Source organism: Trichosurus vulpecula, chromosome 7 (genome assembly GCF_011100635.1).
Source record: "Trichosurus vulpecula isolate mTriVul1 chromosome 7, mTriVul1.pri, whole genome shotgun sequence".
NCBI classification, from domain to species: domain Eukaryota; kingdom Metazoa; phylum Chordata; class Mammalia; order Diprotodontia; family Phalangeridae; genus Trichosurus; species Trichosurus vulpecula.
The window spans coordinates 10,100,581-10,117,902 of NC_050579.1; the positions used below are offsets into that span (position 1 = coordinate 10,100,581).

Genomic DNA, 17,322 nt, shown 5'->3' on the forward strand with positions numbered 1-17,322 from the left:
AGACTTAGACCTGATCTCTTGAAAAAGAGGCTGGGGTCGGGGGAGAGGTGTATGATTTAAGCCAGGCCCCGGGGCATGTCATCAAGGGTTGCCACCGACTGTCTTGCTGCTCTCACTGGGTTTAGATGGAGGAGGTTCTGGACCTGAGGCTGGGTGCACCCCTGTGGTGGGGCCTCTTTCTCTCTGATCCCCACTTCCCTCCCCCAGCTGTCAGGATGGTCCCACAGAGTGTTGCTTCCTTGGCAATGGAAGCCAGGGCCTGAGGAGAGGGAAGTCTGAGAAGCCTGTGGACTGATTTGGGTCAAACTGGCTTTGGCCAAGTTTCTCCAGGCTCTGCAGGAGCATATTTGACAGTAACAAGAGTTTTACCCCATTTTAAAGACATAGAGACTATTGCCCAGAGTGGGGGCCCACTGGAGGCTGGCAGATGACAGAATCAAAGACTGTTAGGAGGGGAGTTCTCCATCAGAGCTAGGCCTGCCCACTCATTTTAAGAAGAAAATACCAAGGGCCAGCCAGAGTGGAGAAGTCAGTTGCCCAAGATCAGTAGCAGAGATAGGAAAAACGAATGGTCCTTTGCTTCCTAGTCAAAGGATCCCAAAGGCCCCTCAAGGCTCTCAGTTACTTGAGTTTTGGGGCAGCTGCCTGATGCTATCCTGGGTCTAGAGCTTAAAAGTACTTCAGAAGCCACATAGTCCAACAGCCTCTTTTTACAGAGGAGGAAACTGAGGCCTGCAGAGAGCTGGGGACTTGTCCAAGGTCACACAGACAATATGCAAATGTTAAGATGGTGAGGATCAAAGGTGGGATTTGAACCCAAGTGCTCCATTTGGAACCAGAGGCAGCTTTTGGCTGATGACACTGCACCCCAAACTTTCATGCCTTGTCAAAGACATGCTGCCAGCCCAGAGTATCTTGCCTTGGGTCTGGGGAAGCCAATGGGGCCCTCAATGCCTTGGTCTCCCTGAAAAGAAGAGTCAAAGCGGTCAACGGTCAGTGGGGATGCCACACGTGGCCCTGTGCCACACCAGCCCCGTGCATCCTCAGTGAGTGGGAAGAGGAAGTCCAACACTCACCTGCCATCCTTTCTGCCCAGGTTCGCCTGGCTCACCCATGTTCCCCTTGACACCCTGAAAACCAGCACAGGAGAAGCAGTGAGTTGCTAGGAATGACAACTTGCCAAGGTTTGCTAAAGCCCAGTCCAGATGTTGGCCCCTTGAGCCTCTCACTAACCTATGAGGGAGTGTCTACATTTTCCAGATGATGAACCTTCAGCTGAAAGAAGGTACATCACTTGCCCAAGGTCACACAGCTACTAAGTACTGGACTTGGGCCATTTTCCCTGGATGTCTCCTGTGCCGGGAGTGCTCCCTTTCTCCATCTCTGCCTTCTGCCTTCCCTGGATCCCTTCAAGTCCCAGTGAAAATCCCACTTTCCCCAGAAAGCTTTTCCTAATTCCTCTTGAAGCCAGTGTCCCTTGTCTGCAGACAGCCTCTGGTTTCTCTTGTCCTACTCTTTGTTTGTATGTAGCCATTTGCATCTTGTCTCCCCATTAGACTGGAAGCTCCCTGAGGGCAAGGACTTCCTTTGCCTTTCTTAATATCCCTGGTTCTTAGCTCAGGCCCTGGCACAAAACTGGTTCTTAAGAAATGCTGGTTGACCCTACTTGACTCCACATTCACCTGGCTCTTTGTACTTTTTTCTGGCCTCTTGTTAGCTCGTTAGCTTCTGACCCAGTGCACATCCCTGGGCCTATTGGTCCTGGCTTTGTGGGTCAGCCCACAGCAGCCCTCACTGCGATGTTCTAATGACATTCAGGGGGCTCTCTTTCTGAGAAAGGCTGTGGTGGCTCGCTAGAGATCGCTAGATGTTTGTACAGCAGTGAAGACAAACACTCTGATTGGCCATAGTCTTTTTTAGTTCAGCAAGGCAGAGACAGCCTCCATTTCAAAGCTACATAAACTCATCTGATTTTATTCAAAAAATGATTTATGACCTTAAGTTTAGACTGCAGCAAACCAACCATGGCTGATTAACTGTAAACATGTTGAGTTAAACATACTTTATAGCCAATTAAACAGACTTTATTGTCTAATTAGCAATGTTTAGAAAATAAGTGACTTTCCACAACAACAAAAATGTCCACACAGCTCTTCAGCTTCTCCCTCTTTTCCCCTTCAGTTTTCTTTGTAATTCATCTCATGTTTATATTGTCCTTTTTATTTTTAGGTACCATGGAACACAGACTCATAGATAAAGCATAGGTGAGTATAGAAGCAGGTTAAGCTTGGTGGTTCTCAAAGTTAAGAACAGAGAATGTACAATTTTAGTCAACCCACAAACCAGTGTTCCTTTCTCTTACCTCTCAACGATCAGGAGCGGTATGACTCTAAAGGGAGCTCTTTGGCTTTCATACAGACTAACAAATGATGATGGATGAATGGATGGATGGAGTGATAGATGGATGGATGGATGGATGGATGGATGGAGGGATGGATGGAGGGAGGGATAGATGGATGGGTGGAGGGATGGAAGGGAGGCAGGTCCTAAATCAGGAGTGCTAGCTGAGGACACTGTCCTAATGCTTAAGATGACTGGGTTGTCATGGCTTACCTTCTGTCCTCGATAACCCTTGGGACCAGAAGGACCTTGGATCTGCAGGCAGCTCACCTTGTAGCACTAAAAGGAACCAGAAGAGATATTGTGTCAGGATGGGTGGGATACTCCAGTGGGAGGAGGAAGCCAAACACCCATCTACATCCTTTCCAAAACTTCTCTAGAAGTGTGGTGAAGTGATGTGGTCAATGAGTGGACCCAGAGAGAGTGAGGTTAAACAACAGAGAGAGTGAGTCTCTGACTGAGACCTGACTGAGACTGAAGGGCCTATTAAGTAGGAAGGTGGTAGATGGTCGATTTGCCCAACTGGCCTCTCCCCTTTCTAGTCCACCCTTTATTTAGTTTCCACAGAATAAATATATATATATCTGTATTCGGAATGCAGCTGCTATAATGTGGAGGTCCTTGAAGTTTTTTGCTGTTAAGGGGTCCTCATATCCGAAAAGCTTGGGAACCATTGGATTAGAGAGAATGTCACATACCTAGGTGTTCTATTTCTTTAAATCTTACTTCTAATTGCAAGCCTTATTTGCTGCTTAGCATTTATGTGGACCTGTTTTAACGGCACCAATTAGTCATTTTCTCTTTGTTCCTTATCCTATGAGGACCCCAGTTGTTTGAGCCATGAGATCATTGGTGTCTTGACAGCAGCCTATCCCCTCCCTCTAATACTCTTCAGAAGAAATGCCTTGTCAGGTGCTGGCCTTGAGAGCCAAGCCTGGGAGGTGGCAGTAAATGTCCCAGGCTCAGAGTCCACTTCACCAGGCCAGAGCAGTGCCGTCGTGTTCAGACCGGAGGGGATCTCTGATGTTGACTAGGCCAACTCTCTCATTTCACAGATGAAAAAGCTGAGTCCCAAAGAGACAAAACGACTAGCCCAGATCAGACAAGTCTTAGCAGGGCAGCCATTCAGCCAGCCCTACAAAGTCTTGTGGCCCTTAGATGGGGCTCTTCCACAGCTCTGTATGTGAGCAGCAGGCAGCTTTGGGGGCCCTTGTCTCTAAGGCTTGCAGGGGGCTCAAAGGACTGCCTGTGGACTGAACCCCCTGAATCCCCTGTGAAAGGCTACCTTCCTCTGCTGGGCCTGTCCTAACTTCCTTCTTTCCTGGGCCCGACTGCTGGAAGCAGTTAGCCTTTGATCCCAGGGGCAGGGGCAGAGGCAGGGTCTGCAGGGTCAGAGGCAGGGTCCATAGGGGAATTCAGCAAACACACAGGAAGTAGCAATGATGAAGAACTGAGCGGCCATGGGGACTCTGGGTGGGAGTGCATCCAGAAAGGCCATCTCGGCCCACACTCTAGGCTTGGGCTGTGCCAGTTACCCTCCCCCACCCCCCTCCTCATTACCACTGGATAACAGGCTAGAAAACAGTGCCAGCTCACCTCTGAATATGCTTCGTGTTTCTGCCAGGAAGGAAATAAGAAAGCAAAACTGGTTAGATCTGTGATGGAAACATGGTCACTCTAAGGCTATTACTTTGGACAACCATTCTTCACTGTGTTGGCATTAATGAAGTCACTTGCTCTTTGGAGAAGTCATGGTCCAGGGCTCCCCCATGTCTGAGCAATGCATTGGATGGGGGACCCTGGCCTGAGCCTTCCAGAAAGGAGAGGAAGCAGGCACACATTGTCCTAGCCAGGCTGACTAATTGCTCACTTGCGCCCTCCAGTGGCACCATGACTCACTTGGATCCCACTAAACCTAGTGACTCCTTCATTGGAGGGGCATCCCCACTTTGAGAGTGGTCCAGTGCTCTTGCCCTCTTCCCCTCCCAGGACCCTGGGAGTGCACAGTCACCCAGCTCAGGAGCAGCAGAGGTGGAATTAGAAGCCAGATCTCCAGAGCCGTCCCTCCCTCCCAGATCCATCCCCTTACCATGACCTTGATGATCCTGTCAATGGTGTCCTGGTCAATAGATGAGTCCTCTCTGATGGTGAGGTAGTTGTTTTGGTAGAGCTCATGGGGGAGGTTGGCGATTTCTCGAAGCCCGTGTTCATTCTTGTTCTGGTTGAGGGCCACCGAGAAGAGCTTGATGCCCATGTCCCGGGCTCTTTCAGCCTGCATCTTGATGCTGCCGCATGGGCTCCCAGTCACGTGCCTGTCAGTGATTAATATGGCAAAGTTCGTGCCCTTGCTGGGATTTCTCATGATTTCCTGGGTCATATTGATGATGGTGCAGTCTGTGAAGGTGCCTCGGTGGAAGGACCTGATTTTCTGGAGCCAGGGGGCTGAAGATTTCCACCTCATCAGAGAAGTTCAGGCCTCCATAGTTCCAGCAGATGGCTACCTGGTCACGGTAGTGCTGGTTCTTCAGCTCTCTAGTGAACTGGAGAAGGAACTGCTGCATTTGGCTCAACAGGCTGCCTATGGGAGACTGCATGGTCACGATCTCCGAGGTGTCCAGGACAAAGTTCACATTGATGGGGCAGTCTGTTTTCTCTGTGTGGGAACAGAAAGTTGTGGGCATCATCAGCACCACTCGCTAAAGCTTAGAGTGAATTAGGAACAGTAGCTGCCATTCTGTGTCCCATTCTACAGGCCTTTACCTACCTGGCCAGTTGAAAGATGAGTGGACTCAGTGGGGGTCAGTACATAGAGCCCTGGCTTGGCCTCCAAGGACCCAGGCCTGAACCTCACCTCGGCCCTCTCTGGGCAGGTTACTTAGCCCACCTGCCTGAAAGCCTCAGCTTCCTCATCTGTAAAACAGGGGCTAGGGGACCTCTGGGGTCTCTTCCAACTCTTGAGGGAGGGAGGAGCCCCCACCAAGCCTGTGAGGTGGACACTGTGGGTCTTATTTTCCCCATTTTGAAGATGGGTCATTGAGGTTCAGCATAGTTGAGGAATTTGCCCAGCACCCCGTAACTGGCGTAAGAGGCCAGATGGGAGCCCAGGTCTTCCTGATCCCAAGACAAGCACTCCATTTGCTGTTCCACATGCAGAAGGCTCTGATGAATCACTGCCTGACAGCATCTCTCTATGCATGAGCACTGGATATAGTCCTTCCTTGAGGACACATCCCAGGATCAATCAGCTGAGACATGACATCGAGGGACAAATCAGGAGACTGTAGCAGGAGTCCAGGTGAGGGGGAGGGGACACGGGGCTGAAGCGACTGAAGAGGCCATTGGGCCTCAGCCCTCACTTGACATTTGGGGAAACTGAGGCTCAGGGATGTGAGCAGATGGCCCAGGGTCACGTACACATACTGATGTGAATATGCCTACTATGTGTGCATGTATTACTTGCATGTGTATCCATATGTGTGTATATCTCTTCCTGCCTCAAAGTCTATCTACACAGACACACATACATACGCATACACACAGGATCAATGATCATCTTTCTGCAAATGGTTTTTAGATCTACATATCCAACCCTGACCTCTCTTCTTCTCTGTATCCCTAGCACTTAGCACAGGGACTGGTGCATAGTAGGTGATTAATAAATGCTAGTTGGCTGACACCTCACATCAATCATAAACATTTATTAAGTGCCTACTGTATTCCAGGCACTATGTTAAGCCCTGAGGATACAAAAACAGGCAAAAGACAGTCCCTGCCCCCGAGGAGCTTCTAATCTAATGGGAGAAACAAGATACGAACAAGTTATATGCAGGATAAATAGGAAACAAGTAACAGAAGGAACTCAGAGAGCCCGGGAAGGCTTCAGGTGAAAGATGATATTTTAGGAGTGACTTAAAGGAAGCAGAGAGGTCAGAGTCAGAGCAGAGGACAGAGCATGTTGCAGGCCTTGGGGTGGCCAGAGAGAATGCCCAGAGCTGAACAATGGAGGGTCTAGTTTGTGGGAAAGCCAGGAGGCCGGGGCACTGGACCAAAGAGGATGTTCGGGGAGGAAGCGTGGGGGTGGGGGGTGATGAAGGGCTTTGAATGCCAAGCATTTTGTGTTTGATCCTATAAGCACTAGGGAGTCCCTGGAGTTTATTGAGTATGTGTGTGTGTGTGTGTGTGTGCGTGTGTGTGTGACATGGTTGGACCTGTGCCTTGGGAATATCACCTTGGTGGCTGAGTGGAAGATGGCCTGGAGCAGGGAGAGACTTGAGGCAGGCAACACCTGTTGGACATCTCAAACTGGTGGTCTTGTAGATCTCTCAAATTCAACAGGTCCAAACAGAACTCATTCTCTTTCCCCCGAATCCCCTTCTCCACCTTCTAAACATCTCTACTACCGTCAAGGTACTAGCACTCCCTCGTAAGCCAGGCTGGCAACCTTGGTGTCGTCCTGGACTTCTCGCTTGTACTCACTCTACAAGTCCCACCTGTCATCCCATCTAATCATTCATACTTTCCCAGCATCTCTTGTTCACGTCTCCTTCTCTCCTGACGTCTCATCACCATTCAGCACCTTCTTCTCCCCTGCGATTGAAGGGCTGGAGGGCTGAGCTTTAAGGAGGACTGTCAAAGCCTTCCTTTAGAGAGGGCTCTCAGACTTCCATCATAGCTCTGCTTGGTTCTGACTCCATGGAACATGATGCCCCCCACACTGGATACCCTCTGATGACCCCCTCCCCTTTACAGCTTCCTGTTGGGTGCTGTCTTCCCTGATTGGATTGTAAGCATCTTGAGGGCAGGAACTGGCTTTCTTTTTCTTATTTGCTTCCCCTGCACTTAGGATGTTTTACCCTGCCATATTTGGTGTGTCACGTGTCCCTGCTTTTTTCCTTCTTTAGGAAATTTCTGTGATCAGAGCAAGTAGTCAGTATAAGATACAAGCTCTTTGGGGTTATCTTACTGGGCAATCTATTATTTTTTATCTAGAACTGGAACATGTGCAGAAATTTATGAAAACTTCTTAAGACTCACCTTAAGATGTTCCCTTTGTTTAAACAGATTCTAAGAGCAGCAGTATTTTACCCTGTGATCAGTCTCTCACTATTACTAATGTGAGATTTCATTACAACACCTTTTTGACTAAGATACTTTGTGATATCTAGGAATTCTGCAATAACTAGAAATTTCATTTGCTACAATACTTTGGGAATTTATGTTACTTCAGCACACTTTACACCAACTTAGTTTTAATGAATCTCAATTTTAAAGATTTATTTTTTCCTTTAAGGTGAAAAAGAAAGCTATCATTTTATAAGTTTTCAACCAATTTTCTTCAGAAAAGTTTAGTGATCATTTCTATTAACATCAGGACAAATTTTAAAACTGTTTTCAAAGGGGAACACTCAGAAGAAGTGTTAAAAGTCTTTTTGGTGGTTTTTAGAAGCCCTACTAAACTTTCATTTGCAAGATAATTAATTGCCAAATTAATGGAATGAGTCATAAAGCAGGAGAGGTCTTGCTGTTTTGACCTAAATTTGCAGTCATTCCACGGCCTAAGCAACAGTTAAATTAATGTTTGAACTTATTATATGTAAAAGATTCAACTTCTGAAGTATCTCTTTCTTCCATAGTGAATATAATCAGAAAGGAAAATTATGTAGCTTGATTTGAAAATTGATAGTTCAACCAAATTTCTACTAGTCATTTTCTTACTAGTCAGTTTTTGGTCGTTGTTTGTTAACTCTCCTTGTCAGATTTGTCTCTTCTAGGCTCAGGTCACTTGCAAATGACAGCTCAAACTGGATACCAACCTCTGCCCAAGGCCACTACATATCACCCCCTGGAGCTGGCACCAACCAACTTCCAGACATTGGCTACAGACCCAACTCCTTGAATGAGGGACCCTGGGAGGCAGGAACAGCTCCATATCCTCTCTCAGCATGAAGCAGTTCCAGAAGCTTAGAACTTCATCCCTTACCCCAAATGATTTTGGGTCCCATCTATTTAAGGGGGGGAATGATGGGGTACTGGGGTGCTTGTGCTTGGACTCTAATTCTAACATTTCTCCTCAGCCTCTGCTCGGGTGCCTGTGCCTGGACCCCAGTTCTAAAATCATGTCTCTCCCTAGTTTCAAAGCATTGACCCTAGCAGTTTCTCTCCAGTTCAAGGACAGCATGCCTTAGCAAAACATTTGCCTCTTCTCCTGGTACAGATGCCAGCCGCAACATAGAATTTATTGGTCCGACTCCTTGTGTACATGCTAATTGGCTGTGCACTGGGACATGACAATATTTACTACTTACTGACCTTCCTGATATGTATCCTAGACATAGTCAAATGTATACTCCTTTACATTCATCTTGTCTAACAAGACATTTAAAGGGAAATGAGTTGCGTGGCTAGTTATTATACCCTATTTAAATGCTGATTGGGAGAAGGTGCCAGAGCCTGGATCATCCTCATCCCGGACAGGTGGTTTTGGCTTCATGGGTATGAAAGTTGGATCCAAAGTTTGGGTAAGAAGTAAGCCCACAGATAGACCAAAGGTCGCCGAAATTATTCTGAAGGGAAAAGTAACACTGTATTAGTTTGCTATCCTGGTGAAGATGCTTGGCATGTTGCACTCAACTATGTATTTTTGGGTGAATGAAGTGCCTTTTAGGGATACTGATCCTGTCCTACACACCCGCCCAACCACTAAGACACACCTCTTAAATAGTCAGAGTCCCTAATAGCTGTGTTAATGTAACCCTGTGTATGCAAAAAATAATGATACATTATAATATTACTTTTCCCTCCATTGAAACCATGCACTCGAAGCAAAAGAGCTTGGCATGACACTTTGCTTGGTGGAGCAGGAACAGGTTTGGGCATAGTAAATTCTCTAGATATTGAGACCCTTTCCAGCAGACTGCACAGTGCTGGACAGGATGTGTCCCAAGCTTTAACTATTAATTCTCAGTGGCTGCCCACGACAATCCTACCCCACCAACTTACTCTAAATTATCAGAAACAATTTCTGACAGTTTTTAATTCCTCGACCCTTGCTACTTTATATGCCTAAACTAATGTTTCCTTGCTATTTAATTGGACACAATGTTCTACGGAAAATATGTATATATTATTACAAAAAGAAAACGCCCAAAGATTGTTACAGACAGAAGACTGCCAACTATGGGACGTTTTAGTCAAAGACTATATACCCCCAGATCATTGTAGTATGCTCTAAATGTACTGGCAATTCGTGTATTGGCACTATTATGCACTTCAAGGTGTCCTCTGTTGCTATGATGTGTAACTTCCATGTTATCCCTTTCGTACTACATGACTACTTTACCCCACATTGATGGACAATATTTAGATTCTTACAACACAACCCATTCTCTAAGTGACTGTACTAGCTCTAATCACGCACTTGTGCGTGGAATGGCCATGCAACAGATGGAGCCCTGTCTGCTTAACCATTCCTCCAATCTGTGTGACCTTACTCTGTATCCCACATCTAATTCTTTTATGTTATATGAAGTTTCTGCTCAGTGTATCTGCATTGTCTCTAACAGCCCCTTTGCTGGATGTTTAACCAATGCGTCTTGTCTCCATTGGCATGATGATGATTTTGACTTTTCTCCTGACCAAGTGGATGAGGTAACTCTTTCTTGGGCACCCCAACCTTTACCTTTACCATCTACCTACTTATCACTAGATCCTCTAATTCACATACTGAATTCCTCCTTACAGCTTAAGCAACTATTGAAAAATAATCAGAGAGCGCTCAATGAACATCGAATTCCGACTCACATAGTTGCTGGCAAATTACTAGAGGCCTCGCATATAGTCAAGTCTTCACTGTAGTACTTGGAATTTTATGTTTGTGTAATTGTTACATGTTCTTTCGAATGAAACAAATGTATACCAAAATGACCCCTGAAATTTTCACGGCCTACACTGTAATATGTCAGATCTTAAGGCCGAATGAATGATGAATCATTATATCCACATATATGGATATATATGGAGATATATAAAATCTTCCATATTACAGTCCAGGCCCTGCACGTCCTCTGCATGAACCTTTGGACTCTCCTGCTTGGAGATGTGATAAGCCTTGAGTAAAGAATGACAAACCTCCAGACTCTCCTTCTTGGAGATGTGATAAGCCTTGAACAAAGGATAATAAACATTCTCACGAGACCCCATTTTGAGGGTTGGCTCCCCTCCCAATGGGAACATCCAGGGTAGTTGACAGCGAGCTTTGTTCATGATGCTATTTAAGTCTCCATGTGGGTGAGTCACATTGGAATTTCACCCATGGAGAGGACTCTCTGCCTGGGATCTTCCCATTTGGGACCCTGATAAGCTGTACCCAGGATTCCCCAGCTTGAAAACTCAGGTGCCAGAGTTCCCCGAATGGTGATGCTTTCTGTTGTCTGTCTGTGTCTTTGTTGCTTTTCATTGTGTTAGTTGTGTTATTAGGAATTGTTAGTTATTGCTGTTGTAAATCCAATGTATTACTCTCTGTCCTTTAATAAAAGCATTATTCCATTGGGAGTGTATCTTATTGCAGGTGCGAATCCGAACCTAACTAAGCACAGGTGAGACCTTCCCTGGTTCCACATCCCTGTCTGGTGTTGGCCCCACCTTTGTCTGAAGAGAGCCAGCAAGAGGGAAGCCAGGACCTACAGAAGCAGCCCCTTCTCCTTTGGGGAGCTCTGATTATTAGGAAGGTCTTCTTTACACCAAGCCCCAATTTGTGTCATTGAGTCTTCCCTCCATCGCTTGGAGGTCTGCCCCACCAGGACCAGTGGGATCCCTCCTTGGCACAAGGACAGCCCTTCAAATGTTTGAAGACTGCACTCTACATTACAGTGCTCCAATACTTCTACATCTATTGAGAGCCTTTATACAGTGGGTGCTTAATAAGTGCTTATGACCGATTGCTTCACCTTTCTCTGGGCTTGCTCTAAGCCTTCCAAAAATGGAGCTCCCAGAACTGAGTGTGACTTGATGCTCCAAGGCAGAGCCCAAGGGGACCCCGTGCACCATCCCTCTCTGAAGGTGGCCCCAGGTGGCACGTCCCACTATGGGTTGCACCAAGCTGGCCATCTGCTAAAATCCCAGGATCTTTTCCAGATCCTGGCAGTCTAGGACGCCTCCCCCATTGTGTGAAGTTGATTTGTCTAAATTAAGTTTCATCTTCTCAGATCTGACCCAAGGTTGATACTGGTTAATCTCTTTTTGGGTCCTGATGCCACCATCCCTCCTCCCTTAGGTCAGCTTTCCTACTTAGTTGGATGTCCACCAGGAAATCTGAGCAGGATCCCATCTATCTCATTGTCTAAGGCATTGAGAAAAACACTGGATGACCCTAAAGACATAAAGCTAAGGACAGCTCCCTGGGGCACTCCCCAGTCATGTGCTGGTAAATGGTTAACAATTGGTGCTTGAAAAAAAAAGCACAATTTAACTTGTGTCATGAACATTCTCTCTGTCACTTTCCTAAGTGTGGACAGTTAACCAACGATAACTCAAGCCCCGATTTTTAGCGTTTGCTGATCTCCAAGGTCTAAGGGCTTACGCTGACCATCTAACAACCGTGGGATTGTGCAAGGGTAGCACCACAGTGCACAGAGCACTGGGCCTGGAGTCAGGAAGATTCCTCCCTGAGTTCAAATCCAGCCTCAGACACATACTAGCTGCGTGACCCTGGGCAGTCACTTAACTCTGTCTGCCTCAGTTTCCTCATCTGTTAAAATAAGCTGGAGAAGGAAATGGCAAACCACTGCAGTATCTCTGCCAAGAAAGCCCCAAATGGGGTCACAAAGGGTCAGACAGGACTGAAAAGACTGTATAACAGGGCCCGTACCAGGTGGCTCGGGTACACCCCACCTCCATCTAAGGTGGTGTGTAATCATTAATGAATGCTCTTTGGGTGTGGCCATTTGCCTAGTTCTGAGTCTTTGGATTACTGTCATGAACACTCACATGTACTTCTGTCTTCCTAGCAGTGAGGTGGCTCAGTGGGTATAAAGCCCTGGGCCTGGAATCGGGAAGACCCGAGTTCAAATTTGACCTCAGACGTGTAGACTAGCCATACAACTCTGGGCAAGTCACTTAATATCAGTTTGCCTCAGTTTCCCTCTCCATAAAATTGGGATAATAACAGCATATACCTCCCAGGGTTGTTGTGAACTTCAAATGAGATAATAGTGGTGAAGAGCTTAGCACATAGTAGGTGCTTTTAAAATGTTAGCTATTATTATTATGGTCTTCCTCCTTAATGCTTTAAGAATGCATTTGTGCCCTCCCTCCCCACCTAGGCAGTACTGCCCTGGGCTGCGAGGTGCTCCTGCTTGGCAAGGAGATCAGAGGCTCATTGGCTGAGTCATTTTCTGGGCTCTTTTGACCTTCCAAGTATCTTCTTAAAGAAGGTGTTCATGCCACAGAGTCCTTGGATGCCTGATTGGGTTTTCTAGATGCCCAGCCAAGGGCAGGATTTAGAAGGTCCTGCTAAACCAGAAATGCTCTGAGTCAGGTCCCGGGGATGAACTGTGTCTATTGTCTGAGTTTGGCCTCGCTAGATGCAGAGAAGCTCTTCACCACAAACAGGAGATGGATTCTTAGGAACCCATGAAATAGATAAAAGCCCAAGTGACCTCAGGCCTGGTCAGCATCCTCTAGTCATTGTAGCTATCATGACAGGCTGACAGAAGATCAGGGGAAAACCATGGCATTGCACTGAGATTGTCTGTGAGCATCCATCTACTGAAGTGTTGCTCCAACGAATGTGTGATCTTTGTCCAGTGGCTGATGATCTAGAAATGTGGCTGGGGCACCTGAGGTATGCACATGTTGACATTCTTGCTATAAATGAAGTCTGAAGATATTAGGTTTGGATGGAAGGAAGGTCCATGCTCATGGAGGTCACCAAAGAGCCTGGCAGCATTGTTCTCTTTAGGCAGAAAGGGGCCGGGCTCAGGGGCCCTTGGGCCTTGGCAGTGTTTCTGCCATGCTAGTACCTGGGCAGTTGCTGGCTCTGTCCATGGTGCTGCCTTTGAAGAACACTCTTTAAGGCAACAAGACACATCTTATTATGACCAATGGAATGAATCATGAGAAAGAAGAAACAGGACCAAAAAAAAACAAACCCAAAAACAAAAACAAAAGAGAGAAAAAAAAAAAAAGGGGAGGAAAAGGCGAGCATGAAGTGTGCCTCAATCTGCATTTATACTTCATAGTTCTTTCTCTGGATGTAGACAGCATTCTCCATCGAGAGTCCTATGGAGTTGTCTTTGTACCCTTTGTTGCTGAGAAGAGCAAAGCCTATCAGGGTTAGTCCTCACAGAATCCATATATCTGTGGTCATGTATAATGTTCTCTTGGCTCTGATCCACTCACTCAGCATTATATCGTGTAGATTTTTCCAGGTTGTTATGAAGTCCGTATCATCCCCATTTCTTATAGCACAATTCCATTACCTTCATATACCACAGCTTGTTCAGCCATTCCCCAATTGATGGGCATCCCTTTGATTTCCAATTCTTAGCTACGACAAAAAGAGCCGCTATAAATATTTTTGTACATATGGGTCCTTTTCCCACTTGATCTCTTTGGGATACAACCCTAGAAGTGGTATTGTTGGGTCAAAGGGTATGAACATTTTTATAGCCCTTTGGGCATAGTTTCAAATTGCTCTCCAAAATGGCTGGATCAGTTCACAACTCCACCAGCAATGTAACAGTGTTCCAATTTTCCCACATCCTGTCCAGCATTTATCATTTTCCTGTTTTGTTATTTTAGCCAATATGACAGGAGAGATGTGGTATCTAAGAATTGTTTTGATTTGCATTTCTCTAATCAGTAGTGATTTCGACCATTTTTTCATATGCCTTTAATTTCTTCCTCTGAAAACTGCCTGTTCATATCCTTTGACCATTTCTCAATTGGGGAATGACTTGTATTCCTATATATTTGGCTCAGTTCCATGTATATTTTAGAAATGAAGCCTTTGTCAGAGACACTAGTTGTAAAGATTTTCTCCCAATTTTCTGCTTCCCTCCTAATCTTTGTTGCATTGGCTTTTCTTGTACAAAAACATTTCAATTTAACACAATCAAAATTATCCATTTTGTATTTTGTAATGCTCTCTATCTCTTGTTGGGTCATGAATTCTTTTCTTTTCCATAGATCTGGTAGGCAAACTATTCCTTGCTCTCCCAAATTGCTTATAGTATGAGCCTTTATTCCTAAATCATGAACCCATTTTGACTTTATTTTGGTATATGGTGTAAGCTATTGGTCTATGCCCAGTTTCTGTCCTACCATTTTCCAATTTTCCCAGAAGTTTTTGTGAAATAGGGAATTATTGGCCCAGAAGCTGGCCTCTTTGGGTTTATCAAAGAGTATATTGCTATAGTTGTTGCCTTCTCCATCTTGTGTTCCTATCATATTCCACTGATCCACAACTCTGTTTCTTAGCCAGTGCCAGGTAGTTTTGATGGCTGCTGCTCTATAGTACAGTTTAATACCTGGTATGGCTAGGCCATCTTCTCTAGCATTTCTTTTCATTAGTACCCTAGATATTCTAGACCTCTTGTTCTTCCAGATGAAATTTGTTATTATTTTATCCAGCTCTGTAAAATAATATTTTGGTAGTTCAATTGGTATGGCACTGAATAGATAGATTAATTTAGGTAAAATTGTCATTTTTATTACATTAGCTTGGCCTAACCATGAGCAACAGATTTGAATCTGACTTTATTCGCATGAAAAGTGTTTCATAATTATGTTCATATAGGCCCTGGGTTTGTCTTGGCAGATAGACTCCCAAATATTTTATAGTGTCTACAGTAATTTTGAATGGAATCTCTCTTTCTATCCCTTGCTGTTGGGCTTTGTTAGTAATGTATAGGAATGCTGAGGATTTATGTGGGTTTATTTTATATCCTGCAACTTTGCTAAAGTTGTTTATTATTTCAAGTAGTTTTTTACTTGATTCTCTAGGATTCTCTATGTAAGTCATCATATCATCTGCAAAAAGTGATAGTTTAGCTTCTTCTTTGCCTGTTCTAATTCCTTCAATTTATTTTTCTTCTCTTATTGCTACAGCTAACATTTCTAGTACCAAATTGAATAGTAGGGGTGATAATGGACATCCTTGTTTCACCCCTGATCTTATTGGGAATGCATCTAGCTTATCCCCATTACAAATAATGCTTGTTGATGGTTTTAGGTAGATGCTATTTATAATTTTAAGGAAGGCTCCATTTATCCCTATGCTTTCTAGAGTTTTATTGTATTTTTGTTTATTTTGTCATATATTTTCTAATTATGTCTTAATCTGGTTCAGGGCTCTTCTGACACCTCTGACCTATACGCGCATGCCTCCTAAGTGTGGGTGTTATGCACTATTATGTTCTGGGTCCTCTTCTCTTCTCCCTCAGTCCTTTCTCTGGCTCTCCATCTTTGTCTCTGTCTCTTTGTCCATCTGTGACCTCATCCATTCTCCTGGGTTTAACTATCACCTTTATGCAGATAGTCCCAGGTGTGTTAATCAAGCCTGTCCCCGCCCAGGGCGTCTTGCATCACCAGTGGTCTATTAGACTTTCCAGACTGGATGGCTCTTAGCCCCCTTGAACGCAGCAGATCCCAAATGGCTCTCCTCTCTTCCTCAAGGCCCACTCTCCAACATCCACACTTCCATTGCAGGCAGAATTTGTAGTCCCCCAGTGGCCATTAATCTCAGTGATTTCCCAGACTCTTCCCTCTCCCTCACCTGTGGCTGCTTCTTCTACCTGAAGACGTGGCTTCACTTTGCCCCTTTTCTCCACTCACCCTCCCACCACTTCCCTCCCCTATTATTGCCGCCATGGCCTCACAGGTGTCCCTGCCCCCAGTCTCTCCCCACCCCCATCCATCCTACCATCCAGATCAGACCATGGGAGTCCAGTCTATGCCAGTGGCTTTCTGTTGCCTCCAGAGTCAAATATAAACTCTCTTGTTTAAGTTTCAAAGCCCTTCCCAAGCTGGCCCCCGCTGATCTCTCTGGCCTCCCTGGCCATCATTCCTCCTGCCCTCCAGTATCCAGCCCCTTCCCTGGGCTTCTCTGTGCTCCTCACACTTAACACTCTGTCTCCAATTTCCATTCCTTGGCCTTGGCCATCTCCCATGTCAGGAGTGCCCCCTCCTTGCCTCGGCCTCACAGAACACTCTCTTCCTTTAAGGCACAGCTCAGGGCCCATCTTCTGCAGGAAGCCCTTCCCTGTCTCCTCCACTGCTGGGCATTGCCTCCCTCACCACTCCCCTCTATGACCTTGGATTTATTGAGTTTGCATGTATTTATCAGTTTATATTTATGCTGTATAAAATTTCATATAGTCTTGTCTCTTCCTCATGAAGAGGGATCATTGTGTCCTTTGTACTTGTACCCCCAGTGCCAAGCACAGTGCCAGGTACATAATAGATGTTTCATCAATACTTTTTGATTGACCAATCCTGCATCCTCTTTGGTTCACCAAACACAATCCTTCTCCCTGGCCTCAAGGAGTTCACAGTCTCATAGGAGAGTGAAGCATCAGAGCATACAACTCCCCAGCACCTAAGTCATTGTGATGTGCTCTGCAGGTATGGCACAGAGAAGGGGACTCTGATTGAGATAGGCTTAGAGACAGTGTTGCCTAGTGGACAGAGAGCTGGCCTTGGACTCAGGAAGCTCCCAGTTCAAGACACTCCTAGGACAGTGAGTGCTCCAAGCAAGTCCTCAGCCTATGGCTGCAGAGCCAGTGCTAACCTTCATTGGCAGAGGAATTTTATTCATCTGGGAGTTTCTTATACCAGGGAAATATCAGTCCCTGTCCTTATTCTTTTAAAGAATGGGTGGGCCCTCAAGAGGCCCTGCAAAGAGAAGGAGGGAAGATATTTTAG

At 45.7% G+C, this 17,322-nt stretch overlaps 1 protein-coding gene across 1 annotated transcript in view; it reads right to left on the reverse strand.

Moving 5' to 3' along the window:
- The window catches only part of LOC118856516 (collagen alpha-2(VI) chain-like), a 115,150-nt gene that overhangs the window by 85,770 nt on the left and 12,058 nt on the right, over window positions 1-17,322 (reverse strand). The window contains 7 exon segments of the mRNA XM_036766832.1: window positions 920-964; window positions 1,077-1,130; window positions 2,614-2,679; window positions 3,997-4,017; window positions 4,490-4,838; window positions 4,840-5,053; window positions 13,419-13,465. Of these exon segments, the coding sequence (XP_036622727.1) occupies window positions 920-964; window positions 1,077-1,130; window positions 2,614-2,679; window positions 3,997-4,017; window positions 4,490-4,838; window positions 4,840-5,053; window positions 13,419-13,465 (796 nt within the window).